Below are 15,795 nucleotides of genomic sequence, written 5' to 3' on the forward strand. Positions count from 1 at the left end.
GCATTTGCATAGAAATGCCTATAACTGGTGCCCCTCCCCGGGTGTCTCTGGCATGTGCATCTTCTGCTATGGCCTCAGACCGCTTTCACTGGCTATCACGTTTCACCATATGCTCCTGGCCTATTCCCTCCCTGTCCCCATTTGGGCAATTGGAAACATTTTCATCTTCATCCCCGAGGGATGATTCAACCTGAACTGGATGCTTCCCTGCTCCTGTCAGCTTTCCCCCAGGATTCAGTTTAAAAGCTGCTCTGCCACCTTGCTTATGTCAAGCACCAGCAGTCTGGTTCCATTCTGGTTCAAGTGGAGCCCATCCCTCTTGTACAGGCCTGGTTGGTTCCAAAATGTTCCCCAGCGCCCAGTGGAGGTTGGTGGCTCCAATGTCAGCGGGGTGTTGAATCCACTCCGGGTTTCAGTCAGAAGCATTGAGCAGGGGGTTGGACTTGATGGCCTTATAGGCCCCTTCCAACCCTACTGTTCTATGATTCTATGATAACTCTGAAGGAGCTATCCAAGTTGCCTTGGCTGACATTGGCGCCACCAGCCTCCACTGCCAGTGCCTAAAAAATCTGAACCCCTCCTCCCTGCACCACCGTCTCATCCACACATTGAGACTCCTCCGCTTCACCTGTCTAGCTGGCCCTGTGCGTGGAACAGGTAGCATTTCAGAGAAAGCCACCTTGGTGGTCCTGGATTTCAGCCTCCTACCTAGCAACCTACATTTGGCTTCCAGGACCTCATGGCTACATTTCCCCACATCACTGGCACCACTCGCTTGTTTATATTTATTTATTTATTTATTGCATTTATATCCCGCCTTTTTTCCTCTTGCAAGGAACCCAAGGCGGCTTACATTATCCTCCTCCTCTCCGTTGTATCCTACAACAACAACCCTGTGAGGTAGGTTGGGCTGAGAGTCTGTGACTGGCCCAAAGTCACCCAGTGAGCTTCCATGGCCAAGTGGGGACTAGAACCCGGATCTCCCAGCTCCCAGTCCGTCACTCTCACCACTACACTACACTGGCTTGTTTGCTGGTGCTTCGTCCCTGGGTCTGAGATTCTTCATCACCGGGGCTGAGATGCTTCGTCACCGGGGCTCCTTGCACTCAGAGTGTTGTACCACTGCCTGCTGTTTACCTCCATTTTATGCCCTGCTTGAATATTTGTAAATAAAACTAAGCTTCCAGTACGTTCCCACCTGAAGGAAACCAAGTCCCAGCAACACAGCCCTTGGGATGTCTTAATGCTCAGGGAACTGGGAAGCACGCAACGCTAGCCAAGTTTTTGGCAGTGCAGCCAAAATGTTTAAAAAGGTAAAGGTACAGGTGTCCCCAACCAGTTGTGTCCGACTCTAGGGTGCGGTGCTCATCCCCGTTTCTAAGCCGAAGAGCCAGCGCTGTCCGAAGACGCTTCTGTGGTCATGTGGCCGGCATGACTGAACACCGAGGTGCACGGAACGCTGTTACCTTTCCCGCCGAGGCGATACCTATTTATCTACTTGCAATTTCTTGCTTTCGAACTGCTAGGTTGGCAGGAGCTGGGACTGAAGACGGGAGCTCACTCCGTCACACGGCACTCGGGTCTCGAACTGCTGTCCTGCCGACCTTCCGGTCTGCAGTTCAGCGTCTTAACCACTAAGCCACGCTTCGATACAAATACAATCACCTGGTAGGGAGGGAAATGGTCATTATATGTTCTAGTTCTCATGGCGCCAGACATTCCGATTATACTGGCACTAGAGTAAAAGGCACAACATACCACATGATCTCACACACACAACACCTACTTCTCCAGTGCATCACCTGGAAAAAAATCAACCTTTAAAAGCTCCGGCTGTCGTTCTTGCAAGCAATTGAAACAAGAAGTACGGACCCAAAATGGTGTGCCATATCAGCTCCAAATTCTTGGTTCACGTGAGCAAGGACCGGTTGGTCCAGAGCCCTCCAGAAAGGGACACTCTCACTTTGTGCCGTGGAGCCTTAGCAGGTCTGAAACCACACATACTACCTTCAGCCTGACATGCCCACCCACACTGAGGGCATCCCAGAGTTCCCTGCACCTGCTGAAAAGGATTATGACTCTCACTTCACATGGGGACCGGCCAGGTCGCAGACAAGGCACACAGCCCCCAACCTGGGTGAACCCAACCTAAAGGGAGAATTAAGATGGCGGCATAGCCTTGGATGGGTGTTGCAAGCCATCTTTGTGCCTCTTAACAGCTCAGTAAGGCCACTGGGTACGGTATTTGACATAGGGATATGCAGACTATGAAAAATCCTCTCCATCTGTGTTCCATGGATTGTCAGGCGCATTTTCTTCTGTCATCCGTTTACAGACGGATGCGAATATTTATTTTACATCATGCGGAAAAATACACTAGTAATTATGTGGGCGGTTTCGTAAGTATTTCCATAATTTACCTTAATGCGTAACATTTTACGTACTGTCCCCTGTTCCATTCCACTTCTCCTCAGAAGAAACGTGTGTATGTCCCTACAAATAAATATGTGTACATTTTGGGAAAGTTAAAAAAAAAAATCAAAAATCCACGGACTCCACATGGCCTGAGGGGGTCTCTCCACAGCATATTCTGCAGGTCGGATTCTTAGAAATCCGAGCTCATTTTAGTCCGTCTCAAATTTCTCCAGCATCCCTAAACTGACAGGCCTGCCTTAAGGTATCTGAGAGTTGGCAAGGGTGCTGCCCAGGGCTGGTCCAACCATTAGGCAGAGTAAGACAGTCACCTCAAGCAGTGGGTGCTGGGAGGCAGCAACAAGATGTTGTAGGAGAGAGCTGTGCACCATGTGGCCTGCTCTGCTGCCCTGAAGCTACCCTAACGCTTTCAGGTGCAGTGGGAGCCATTGTCTCATTGTCAGTGTTGAAGACAATTCATCTGTCACTTCAGTCAGCTTTAGGACTGAGCGGGGAGGAGACACAATCTTGTTCTTCTCCTCAGGCAGCAAAATGTCTTGGACCAGCCCTGGCACTACCCACAGCTGGTGTGAACCATCAATCCTTGACACAGTTTAAACACTGCACAAACAAAGCAATGCATGCTGGTATTCCTCCTGTGGTCCCTCGGTGTGGCAGCTGCTTTGAAGAGATATCTGACATTGCTGAGGAGGATGGGTTAGTGGTGTGGGGCAGGCACAGTGGCTCCTCCTACTCTTTTCTCCCCTCTTGTTTTCAAAGCAGAGAGTTAGGCAACACTATGCCAGGCTCCAAAACAGCCCTAGGACCCCATCTGTGGGTGCCTTACTAGCATTAACACAGTGCTATGTATGAACATCGAGCACTGGGGATCCATCCATACCTCGCTGAAGTCAACAGGAAAGAGCAGTGGCAAAGCTTCCATTGATGTAAACAGCCTTATTGAACCCTAACCTACAAAACAGTTGTTTGTTGTTTGTTTTTCATGACAACCCCAGAGCCATGGAGCTGCATAGTGTTGGGAAAATGTTTACCCCTGCTGTGTGGGAAATGTTATTGTGGCAATTGTCATTTGTGGCTTGAATGTCGAGACCCATAACTCCCTAATTGGGTGTCATTGACATATGATAACATCCAGGTGATTTTTACGACTTCTAAGAATTCTATATTTTGGAGACTTTGGTCCCTCATTATATCAGAACAAACAAACAGTCCCATTTAATCGCATGGAAGAGTCAGCATTATGTCTCCAGTAATCTAATCTGTATATAAATCTAACCCTGGCACTGGATCCAACACGATAAGCCACACTCAAGGGTTGAGTGTGGGTTATCATTGCATAGTGGGTTGTTGCTGAAATGTTGCTTATCATGTTGTCTGAACTCAGCCACACTAACAAACTATGGTTTGTTAACCACGAACGACTCATGAAAAGAACCCATTGTTTGTTGGGTTGTGAATGATGGCTTGTTTGTGGTTAACAAACTGTGGTTTGTTATCATGGCTGGGTTCAGACATGATAATGCACATTTCAACAACAACCCATGGTTCAACTACAACCCACACTCCAACCATACTCAACCTTTGAGTGAGGGTTATCGTGTTATGTGAACACAGTCTCCCTTAGCTTCAGTTTGCCATTTGTTAAGTAGTTATGACAATGCGAGGCCTCAAAAAGCATGCTATCAGGATGGAAGAGATGAAAGAGATAGCACTGTCAGTACAGACAGGGTATTCTTAGGAGTGGTAACAGTGAACTAGTAACTGCAGTTTTACAACTTGCCTTGTACATCGGATTTCCCTTTCCTTTAGGTTTTAAACCCAGGGTACTAAGGGGACAAGGCGCCCTTTATGCCCTATCATCCCCATCCCCCATCTATTCCAGCTACCCTGAGAACTAGATTCATGTTCACATTGTCTTCCTCAATTGCTTGCCCAAGTTAGCAGTAATGAAATATTTGGGATATTCAAGGAATGTACGTTTTGGAGCCGGGTTCTTGTAAAACTGGCAATGCGCCACTGACGTGAGCAGTACTGTGCGTCTCAAAGTCAGTGGAAAATTACAGCTGAGGCCTTCAATTGTAAGTCGGTTTTGGAATGAAGGCCAGTCATCTCTCGCTTCCACAGGGAGAGGTATTTATGCAAGATTAACAGGTTATTAGAAATATTTTTTATTCTTATCTCTGCAAGAGACTTCAAAAGCGAATGCCAGCATCGTTGAGGAGAATGTTCCCCAATGACTTAGCCAAAGCAGTAATGAGTTTTCGGCTGTCAAGCTGAAATGGACTCATGCGCTGAGCATTTAATTTAATTAAACTAGGAGACCTTTGTTTCAGCAGTCAGCTCATCACTGTTCAGATTCCATAACATTAGCTGCCCGACACGAGCTGCTTGTGGAAAAGAATGGAAGGACGCTTGCCAGCTCCGGGGTTGAGAGTTCAGCAAACAAAAAGTCCCATTCATACCATCCTGGAACAGAAGCAGGCTTCATTTGATGGATGTGCAGCATGGATGCCACTCACCTCCACTGCACAGATAACATCACACCTTGGACTGAAAGCTCCAGGTTGATGGACTGTCCATGTAGGACAGGCCCAAGCCCCCTTTGGGGAAGGGGAGGAATTGCATGAATGGGACGCTTGCTGCAATTCTGTGTGATAGAAAGGAGGATCCCCAATGCTGCTCTCTCCTCAGGCAAAGACTGTTGCCATCCCGGGAAGACCTGGGCAAGGGCAAAGATTCAAGCAATGCCAGCAGGAAATGGGGAATGGTATGGGACCATGTGATGGATAGCAGCGGCTACTAGCCATGATGGCTGTGTACCGCCTCCAGAATCAAAGGCAGCATGCCTCTGAGTACCAGCTGCTGAGGAACAACAGAGGAAGAAGGCTATTGTCCTCATGTCCTGCTTGTGGGCTTCCTAGAGGCATCAGGTTGGCCACTGTGGGAAAGGAGAGGCTAAAAAGGCCTTTGGTCTGATCCAGCTTCAGGTGTTTCATATGTTTGTAACACCATTAGAGCCCAATGGGTTTCAGCCTAGCTAGTGGCTGGTTGGGAAATTGCCAGGGAGCCCTCATATAAGCTATCCTATACTCTGAGCTTTTCCAAGGAAGAGCCAGATGTCAGTAAAACTCAATAAGGTACTAATTACTTACTTAGTATCCCATAATAATGGTTTGATGTGAGTTTGGCTTTTTACTTGGGTAGGCATGGAAGCATGACAGGAAAGCAAGTGCTTAGGGAAACATGAAAAGTTGGGGCTTAGTACGATCAGTCAAAGAAACTTTGGGGCTTAGTACGATCAGTCAAAGAAACTTTGGGGCTTAGTACGATCAATCACAGAAACTTTGGGGTTTAATACGATCAATCACAGAAACTTTGGGGCTTAGTACAATCAATCACAGAAACTCTGGGGCTTAGTACGATCAATCAAAGAAACTCAGGGGCTTAGCACGATCAATCTGCATTGAAGCGGGACACAAAGTCCATGGACACCATTACTGCATTAGCTAGAATGGGCATCTTTACCTATCAACCAATTTTCAGACACAGGACTGGTATTGGGAAGGGGCCAGAAAGGAGCCCATTATTTCAAGCTGCAACACCTTTATAATCTAAATGCTGTGTTAAAACTGAAACATTCTGGGAAAGTGGTTTGAGATGATGCATGAGTGAAGCCCAAGCTGTCCTCCTAGAGCTGTCAGGCTTTGGCAAAGGTCAGGTTCAAAGCAGCTGGGTTTTGGGACCCAGTGGGAACTGGCTGCCTATCCAAGTGGGCCAGAAACAGGCAGGTGTCAAGTTCTAAGGCAGCAGTCAGGGGTAAGGAGGGCCAGAGGTATGGGTGCAGTCCAAGCTGGCGCAGGTCAAGATCTGAGACAGGAATCAGAGAGCAGAAGCTTAGGCCGAGCCCCCACACCAGAGACTGAAGGGCAAACTCTGAGGCCAGGGCTTTGATAGAACCCGACAGGCAGAGATTGGCATTCAGAGCCAGCTGATGGAGGGCTCAGGCAGGCCTGAATTACTGCTCTAGATGGCACCTTTGAACCACAGAGTTGAGTCTGCCAGGCTTGCAGCAGAAACAGCACTGGTTGCACAGGAGGTCAGCTGCCCAGTTTGAGACCCATCAAGCCACCCCACTGCTCCTACCCTAAAAGAACGCATGAATGAAGCTTGCACTCTGCAAGCAGAGTCAAGGGTAAGCATGGCTGGGCATTTGCTGAGGGCCCACACCCCAGCAGGGGCCCACTGACAACAGCCCCTTGGACTTGCTCATCCTCTCCACTGTTGCAACCTGCTTGTTCACCTTGCTGTGGCCCAGGCAATGATAGCGGTGAGAAGTAAGAGCAGCAGATGCCACAGCCGGCTTGCTCATTGGCTTCCTGCCTGTCAAGCAAGCAAGCAAGCAAGCAGTGTCAATGATGAGAAAGAGGAGGAGCAAGAGGAGAGGGTGACAATGGCAGTGAGAAGGTAGACTCACTGAGGGAGGGGCCCATGGAGGGTGTCTTGCACAAGGTTCCTCAAAAACCTGGAGCTGCCACTGTCTGCAAGCATAGCTTCATGTTTATGGGGACTGTCCCATAATCCAGGATTCAAAGTATTGAGATGTTAAACTACTGAAGGCCAAGAATAAACATCAGAAGTAGGATCATTTATTATTATCCTGTGCTATCATAGATGTCCTGAAGAGCAGGAGATGGTCAGGGACAGGATTCTGGGCAACTGGTGGTTCTTATTATTTTGTGCCCATCAATATAGAAGCTCTTATCATACAACCTTAAAACTTTTCCTTTCAATGCTTGTTCCACAGCTTTTGCAGTCTATCCCAGTAGGAGTTGGGCAGGTGTATGGCTGTGATAACCCTTGGACCGGAGGCATTATCCTGATGGCTTTGCTCGTTTCATCCCCACTCATCTTCATTCATGCTGTGATTGGTTCAGCAGTGGGGGTGCCCGCAGGTATGAGTGATGCCATGGACAGGATCGGCTTAAACCATTATCCTAAGAACTCTGCAGTATAGTGGCCCAGCTGAGCTGTGATATTATTATCTGTTGAGGTTGCTAGGTAAAGCCACATTCTGGGACCTGTGGAAGGGAAGAACTTGCCTTGTGGCGAGATGAATGGACCCCATGAATATGGATGTCCTTGCACTCCAAATTCCTTTGAGATTCTGGTGTAGAAAAACATCTTGGAGCTGGCCATCCTCTTCACTCCTATTTCATTATGGAACTTACCCCTTAAGCCCAGCAGTGACATGTCTTTGCATCTGTCTTCCCTGCAGCACTGAGTCTGGCCTCTCCTTTTTGCAAAATTTACGCCGGCTTGTGGAGCTACAACAGCTGCTTGTCATGCATCGCAATAGGGGGGATGTTCTACGCCTTCACCTGGCAGACTTTTTCATTGGCAGTAGCTTGTGGTAGGTATCCAGTCTCACTGCTATTACTCACAACACAGGAAGTTGCCTCATGCCACGTCAGACTATTTCTCTACTTAGCTCTGGGGGTGAGCAACACATGGCCTGCAGGCTGCATGCAGCCCCAACGCGCCACCAACATCCACCAAAAATGCACCAAAAATGTCCCTTGTACTGTAAGCGTCCACAGAGGTTTGCTGCTGAAATTTGGGCCTGTGGGGATGGAGTCTGGGGAAAGTAGCCCCCAGCCCCCAACCCAGTTCCCCTCCCCAATCTAGCTGTTCTGTTCTGAGCAATGGCCTCTATGCGGACTCTGGCCCAAGAGGTAGGTTCACAGCAGGAGTTAGGATTCCAGCAAAGCAGCCAGGTGAGGCATCACAGGACAAAGTCCAGTTTTCACCAAGGCCAAAGTATAGCATGCAGCCAGCTCTATGGGCACCCAAGGTGAAGACTCATAGGAGCAAGACTCAGATGTTGCTTCAGCAGCACCTAACTCCATGACTGGGCCTTAAGTACAGCTGCAGCTCAGCCTGGCTGGCAAGCTCCTCCTCCAGTGACAGAAGCCCATTCATTTAAAGGGGCCTTCCTTATTCAATGGCTGTCAGCCTCACTGACACTGAGGAGACCATGGTTCCACTGGGTCTTCTGAGCTGGAGTTCTCAAGGTGAGAGGATGGCGATGCAACCTCCTGAGATCAGAGAGCCACTGGCCACCAGGGGGGTCATAGAAGCATAAGAAGCCGCCTGTTTCTGACTCAGACCGTTGGTCCATGTAGGGCAGAAATGGCTACCTTGACTAGCAGCGGCTCTCCAGGGTTTCAGACAGGACTCTTTCCCTGCCCTACCTGGAGACACCAGGGATTGAAACTGGGATTTTCTGCATGCAAAGCATGGCCTCTGCCATTAAGCTAATACCCCTCCTTTTGCTCTAGACCTTCCAGGGCAGTGGATTTGCATGGGGCTTGCCCAGGGAGTCGTTCTCTCTCCCCTTCAGATACTTCTTCTAAATCCATGGCCTCATCCCCCAACATTGGAATGACTCTAGGCCCGTGGGGTTTCCTCTGACTCGCAGGGTCACAAGCAGAGACTCCAAAGTCACAAGTTGAGATAGGTCTTTACCATCATGTGCTAACTGATCTTTTGAACTGGGGATGCCATGGAGATTGAACCTGGGGCTTTGTGCATGCAAAGCATATGCTCTACCACCAAGTGGCAGTTCCTCCCTAAGTGAACTTAAGCTACTGCCTACAATGGCCAGAATCTAAAACAAGCCTGGGGAACCTCCGGGCCCCATCCCCTCTCCCCAGGCAGGGAAAAGCTCTCATCTCTCCTGAGTTTGGCTGCGAAAGAGATAAATAAGAATATAAGAACATAAGAGCCCGGCTAGATCAGACGAAAGGCCTGTCAAGTCCAGCATTCTGTTTCCCACACTGTGTCAACCAAAGGCCTCTGGGAAGCCCACAAACAGGACATGAAGGCAATAGCCATCACCTGCTGTTACTCCCCAACAAGTGGCATGCTGCCTCATCTTGAAGGTAGTACAGAGCCATCGTTACAAATTAATGGAGGATAAGGCTATCGATGGCTACTAGTCCTGATGGCTATATGATCCCTCCAGTATCAGAGACAGTATGCCTATGTGCACCAGTTGCTGGGGAACATGAGTGGGAGGGTTCTATTGCACTCATGTCCTACTTATAGGTTTCCTGTGGGCATCTGGTTGACCACTGTGTGAACAGAATGCTGGACTAGATGGACCCTTGGTCTGATCCAGCACAGCTCTTCTTATGTTCTTATGTCTAGTAGCCACCGATAGCCTTATCCTCCATGAACTTGTCGAATTCGAAGGCTCAGGTCTTAACTTCAGGCAGACTTCCCCAAGATGGTACCCTCCAGATGTTTTTGATTATAACTCCCATCATCCCTGACCATTGGCCATCCTGGCAGGGGCTGATGGGAGTTATAGTCAAAAACATCTGGAGGGCACCACGGGGAGGGAGGCTGACATAAGGCATGTCTTTTTCAAAGATATGGACATGATCCAACCATGGTTAAGCTGTCCTTAAGTAACATTGATTTCAGTGGGAGACTCAGCACATGCTTAAAACTTTCCAACTGAAATCGATTGGACTTTAACAGTGCTTATCTTTGGCCAGATCATGCATAATGATTTTAGCATCCTTTGAGGTTGATGACTGAGAAGTGAAAGGATCTAATGGCAAAACCCAAATTCCATTGCCCCTTTCTTCTTAAAAAAAAGAAAGAAAAATAAGTAGTCTTTCACCCACTTGCCTGTACCCTGCTCCATTTCGGAGCCTGCCACAGCATATCATAATCTAATCTAATTGTCCTTCATATTTTTGCAGCCCTGTTGACTGCCTATGCGGGAGAAGCACTGGCCAATATGTTTTCCGTGGTAAGTTTTGCTGACTTTAAGGGTGGAGGCACAGGGGGCAGAAATTTATCATCAAGTATTCACAGTTGCTTTCCTCGTGAGAAGATTGTCTTCCCCTGAAGAGTGCTACAAGGGCAAATGAGGAGAAGATGGCTGCGGCCAAAAGAATAGCAGCATACAAAAAGGATCTTGTTTATCTTCGCTCCTGAGCCTGGGTGGTTTGACTAAAGGAAAGTCAAACAGGAATTAAGGATGCAATCCAGAGCAAGCCTCAGGCCCATTGAACTCTGTGGGACTCCACTGTGAGCTGGTTTCTCATGGATTTCAGGCAAACGTTCAAAGCCAGCTTTGAAACTGATGCATAATTTGAACTCTCAGAGTCGAGGCTGGCCCACTTCACCATATATGTTATATGAGCAACGAGGACCAGCAACCAGTGTGGTCTTCTTCTGGCTCCCTGTAGGGTATTCACTTTAAATTAAGGGGCAGCAGCAAGAACAATGACAGCTGGGTCACCCAAAAGCATAACTTTCTAGCTGGCTCTGAGCCAACTGGCCTGAGAAAGATATAACTAGGGATGTACGAAAGTCATTTATCTTTTCGAAGGGTGAAATTCGCGGGGGGGGGGGGAGGCGCTCCATCACTCCCCCCAAAATTCTCCCCGGCCGGCTCTGCTCTGCAGTGACTCTGTGGAGCTGCCAGCCAGAGCCGCCTGCAGCTGGACATCCGGCCGCTGGGCTGCACAGGGACGCAAATGGCAGCCGCCGTAGCCGCTGCCATTTGCATCCCTGTATTTTGCCGTGATAGGCTACGTATATATTTACGTAGCCTATCACGGCAAAAAAAAAGGGGGGGGGAACGCAAATGGCAGCGGCTACAGCGGCCGCCATTTGCGTTCCCTTTTTTTGCCATGATAGGCTACGTAAATATTTACGTAGCCTATCATGGCCTCCGCAGGGACACAAATGGTGTCCCTGCATTAGCCGTGACAGGCTACATAATTATTTATGTAGCCTATCACGGCTATAACGAAGAAGCTAATGGTGGCCGCAGACATGGCCGCCATTCGCAAAGCAGCGCGAATGGCACCAGGTAAGTGTCCCGTTTTGCGTGGCTTTCACGGGGGGGGTGGGGGGCTTTGTTCCGCCACAGATTTTGGGGGGCCGAATGCACTGGCATTTGGCCTCACCGAGATCAGTGGCAGAATTCTCTGACATCCCTAGATATAACTTTGGATAGGGCAGGAGTTAGGAAGAGGCAAAATCTCTTCCTAACTCCCTTCCACAGTTATCCCTTCTTGAGGCCAGCTACAGGGAAGTAGAATGAGAACATGATGGTTGTCCCTCTTACTGGTATTCAGGACTACTTGCCAATCTAGTTCCCAACCAGTGTACATAACAGCTGTGTATGGACAACAGCTTTGTAGGTCAGGGGTGGGGAATCTGTGGCCCTCTGGATTCTGCTGCCCTACAATGCTTACCATGCTCAGCATCCTCACCATTGGCCATGCTGGCTGGGGCTAGTGGGAGTAGGAGTCCAAGCCCAACAACATGTGTAGGGCCAAAAGTCATCCCCTGATATAGCTGGTATGATGGGCCCATTGTTGCCTGTGGGACTCATATTCACTTCTTCTTTTTGGCCCCAGCCTCCATGGTCCGTGGTCAAGTAATTTTGAACTTGAACTACTATGAAAAAAAGAATGATTGTACCATGAGCCGTGATGTCTCTGTCCTACGGATAGGAACATAAGAAGAGCTGTTCTGGATCAGACCAAAGGCCTGTCTAGTCCACCGTTTTGTTCCCACAGTAGCTAACCAGATGCCTATGGGAAGCCCACAAGCATCCTGCTTATTATTGTGGACATAAGGGCAATAGCACCCTTCTGAAATTCCCCTCATCCAAATTTCCCCATAGATTCAAGAGTTTCAAATTTCTCGGACTTGGCTTCCAAGTGGAATCAAAGCATTAGGAATCGTCCGTGGTTTCATTTTTAAAACAAATTAAACAAGCTATGTCTTTTTTTTTTTTTAAAGCCACTCACCCTCAACAGGTTCAGACATCACAGCAACCCACGCCTGGCAAGGGTATTATGCTAATTAGGCAACTTGTGACTGGCACGTGTGGGGAGAGAAAATAAGTCACTGTGGTTTATTTTCCTCTGTGATTGTGCAAACCCGCCCTCTGTGAGGATTGCAGTTAAGCTCAGAGGAAACAAGGAATTCTGCAGGGGGTGGGGGATTGGCAGATAACCTTAGCATCTCAGCTAATAAAAAAAGGGCCGGTGCCACATCCCCGTGAGCCCTGGCTCCATTACACCACCGTCTCTGAATAGCTGTCGCCTGATCACAGCCATAGGGTTGTACAAACCAACCTAAGATTGCGACTGTTCTGTTCCCCTCCAGTTTGGAATGCCACTGGGAACGTGGCCTTTCTGTTTATCTTCACTCACCTTCCTGCTGTTCACCACCAATGATGATGCCATCTACAAACTGCCTCTCTCCAAAGTCACCTACCCAGAAGCCAACCGGATCTATTACTTGACAAGAAAGGAACAATGCCCCAAATCCACCTGTGATGTGTAGGATACTAAATCACAGGCATTCTCTCATAACTACAAGAGAAGCAGTGTCTGCACTTCCCAAGGAAGCACGGAAGGGAAACAAGCCAGTCAGTTTTCAATGGGCTTTTTTGGTCCTTTTTATGTAGTAAATATCTTCCCTTGGGTCAGAAAGGTTCAGAATTCAGTGCGTTCTTCAGGCATTCTCCAATTCACTTGGAGAAGTGCATGACATTTATGGAGCAAATGAGTGCTTAGATCCAGGACAGCCAACTCAAGGCTCATTGGCTGGATCCGACCCCTGAAGCAATGTCATCTGATGCCACCAATTTTTAATCACAGCATGGTAAAAAATACATACATTGCCTATAGCTTCACCTGTAAGGAAAAGTGTGTGTGTGTGTGTGGGGGGGTGTAATTGGGTTGCATCCAGACTTAGTCATACTTAGAGACCTTAAGTCCCATTGATTCCATTGGGTCTGCTTTAAATATGATTATGTCTCGATCCATCCCATTGTTTGTAACATGCATTGATATCACCTCTTTGTTTTGGATTCTGCATGTAATGCCCAGCTGTGCATGAGTATATATGCTCCTTATTGAGAAGCCGATACTGCTGGATGGCAGCATCTTTATTATGGAGCCTGAACAAAATTCGTATGGGGATAGCATGTGGCGGTTCCCAAGAATTTAGACCTTTGCCACCACTAGATCAGGTGATGTTAAAGCAAGAGGACACTGAACTGAAAAAAAGAAAGCAATGGAAGAGAAGCACATTTTTGGAGAATATATTTTGTCTATTAATTGTGTGCAATGAGAATGTTTGATTAACTTAACAGAAGAGGTGTAGAACAAGGCCCAGGGTGGGCTAACTTCAGTCTTGTTTGATTAAATGTTTGATTAACTTAACAGAAGAGGTGTAGAACAAGGCCCAGGGTGGGCTAACTTCAGTCTTGTGTCATCTGTCGTCTTGTTATTAGAATCCCCATGGTCTACCACTGGATTTTACAAACCAAGAGTACATATTCAAGACCACTGAACAGTTAAGGCGCAACCAATCTGTGTTAAGTGATCCTGAGTATGTAAAGGACATGAGATGTCCCTCCCTGGATCAGACTGTGTCAATGTATGTGGAACCAGGTCAGAGAGCTGTGGGAGCAGACGGGAAGAATGACACATGTAACGGCAACCCAGATTATAGGTTGAGTGTGGGTTGTCGTTGAATCATGGGTTGTTGAATCATGGGCTGTTGTTGAATTGGGTTGTTATGTGCAAAGCCTGCACTATGGGTTGTTAACCTTGAACAACCCAGGAAGAGAACCCATGGTTTGTTGTTGGGTTGCGAACTCTAGGTTGTTTGTAGTTAACAACCCATAGTTAAACTATAGTGCAGAATTCGCACATAATGAGAACCCATGATTCAACAACAACCTACGATTCCGCTACCAGGCAGCCAGCATTAACAGTACAGAGACAGAGCAGGAGGGACACGGAGACTGAGGAGTTAGAAGCATGCTGGGGTAAATAAATAACTTTATTTTACATAACTCCTGCCTGATTCTCAAGTGGTTGCAAACACCACTTGAAACACAGTCTATGCAAGAATCCCAGCAAGCAGGCGGCACTAGGTACTCTATGGGAAATTGGCCAGTGTCCACCAGTGGAGAAACTGAAAGAGAGCAGGCAGCAATAACAGGGAGTGGGAAAGAGAGAGGAGGTGAAATCTCAAAGCTGCACAAAAATAAAGTGTTTATTGGGCCAGCACGTTTGAGGGTACTACAAATAATAATATTGAATGTTGTATATAGTATGATACTATTAAGACCATTACACAATAGAATAAGGGGGAAATTAATAGAATTAAAATATCAGTGAAAAAGGAAATGGACAAAATATTTGTATATTTTTAGCATCTATGTAGATGTTCAATAGGTCCTTTCCCTTTTGAATTGATATTTTAATGGCATAAACCTTATTATATTGTATAATATAACAAGTGGTGGGCCATGGGAATTCTACTAACGAGATGACGGGCTATGCAAGACTGTAGTTAGCCCAGACTGGACCCTGATTTACTCCTCTTCTGTTAAGTGTAATCAAACATTTCCATTGCCAACAATTAACAGAAACCAATATTCTCCAAAAAAAAGGCATAATATATTATATTGTATAATATAATAATACTATAATATACTACTGTGAAGAAACACTGTATTTTCACCCGTTTGTTTGTGTTTTGTTATGTTTAAATACTTTGTGTGAGGCTATAATGTAACTGAGTAGGCCAGAGGCCTAGCTTTGTTACTGTGTATAGAGCCTTAAACAGTTGTGGTTGCCTTGGCTATGGTGGCTTAGCAAGGGGGACTTCAGGCTGTTTGAAATGTATAGGGGAGAAGTTAACTTTGTGGGTCAACAAATGTGATTGGCAGTTAGAAGTTCCATTAGGAACATGATTGACCAGGAGATTTAGAAGAGTCTGGGAGAAGCCAGTTAGAGACGCTTAGAGTATGGGTGGTGAGAAAGTAGACCTCCAGATGTTTTGGCCTTCAACTCCCAGCACTTCTGGGAGTTGAAATCCAAAACATCTAGAGATCTACCTTTTGCCTACCCCTGAGCTAGAGAATGGAATGCGGGGAGATGGAGTTACCAGTAGTTAGCTGAAGAGGTCTGTGCTCAGAGCAGGGACAAGAGACTGCTGTGCAGCTTCCATTCTTACTTGTGAGGGATTGGCTGGGGTGCAATTTAGGGTAATTGGATCTGGAGGGAAGTCTATTGAGAGCTTATTAGCAGGGAATACTCTCTTATTAGGTATGGCAACAAAGGATATTTAATTTAAGTATGTTTAAGCATTCCATCCTGTAATTTGAAGAACACTCTGTCCCTTTGTGTATATAAATCCCATAATAAAACTCATAATTTTGTTCATCTTGTCTCTAATGCTGGTGTCAATCCCATGCCTCTTCTGTAGTTATCAGACTACTGAGGTATATAAGATACACAGGGT

At 47.1% G+C, this 15,795-nt stretch overlaps 1 protein-coding gene across 2 annotated transcripts in view; it reads left to right on the forward strand.

Annotated features, from left to right (window-relative positions):
* SLC14A1 (solute carrier family 14 member 1 (Kidd blood group)) overlaps positions 1-13,537 on the forward strand; it is a 48,065-nt gene extending 34,528 nt beyond the window's left edge. For both annotated transcript variants that reach the window (XM_084832011.1, XM_084832012.1), the window contains exons 6-9: positions 7,238-7,385; positions 7,709-7,843; positions 10,206-10,255; positions 12,637-13,537. In XM_084832011.1, the coding sequence (XP_084688137.1) occupies positions 7,238-7,385; positions 7,709-7,843; positions 10,206-10,255; positions 12,637-12,816 (513 nt within the window). In that variant the 3' untranslated portion in view covers positions 12,817-13,537. The remainder of the gene's footprint in view (positions 1-7,237; positions 7,386-7,708; positions 7,844-10,205; positions 10,256-12,636) is intronic.
* The last annotated feature ends 2,258 nt before the right edge of the window (positions 13,538-15,795 follow it).

This window comes from Heloderma suspectum, chromosome 2 (assembly GCF_057233095.1).
Source record: "Heloderma suspectum isolate Gila_16-S chromosome 2, 16-S_ref, whole genome shotgun sequence".
Taxonomy (NCBI): Eukaryota; Metazoa; Chordata; class Lepidosauria; order Squamata; family Helodermatidae; genus Heloderma; species Heloderma suspectum.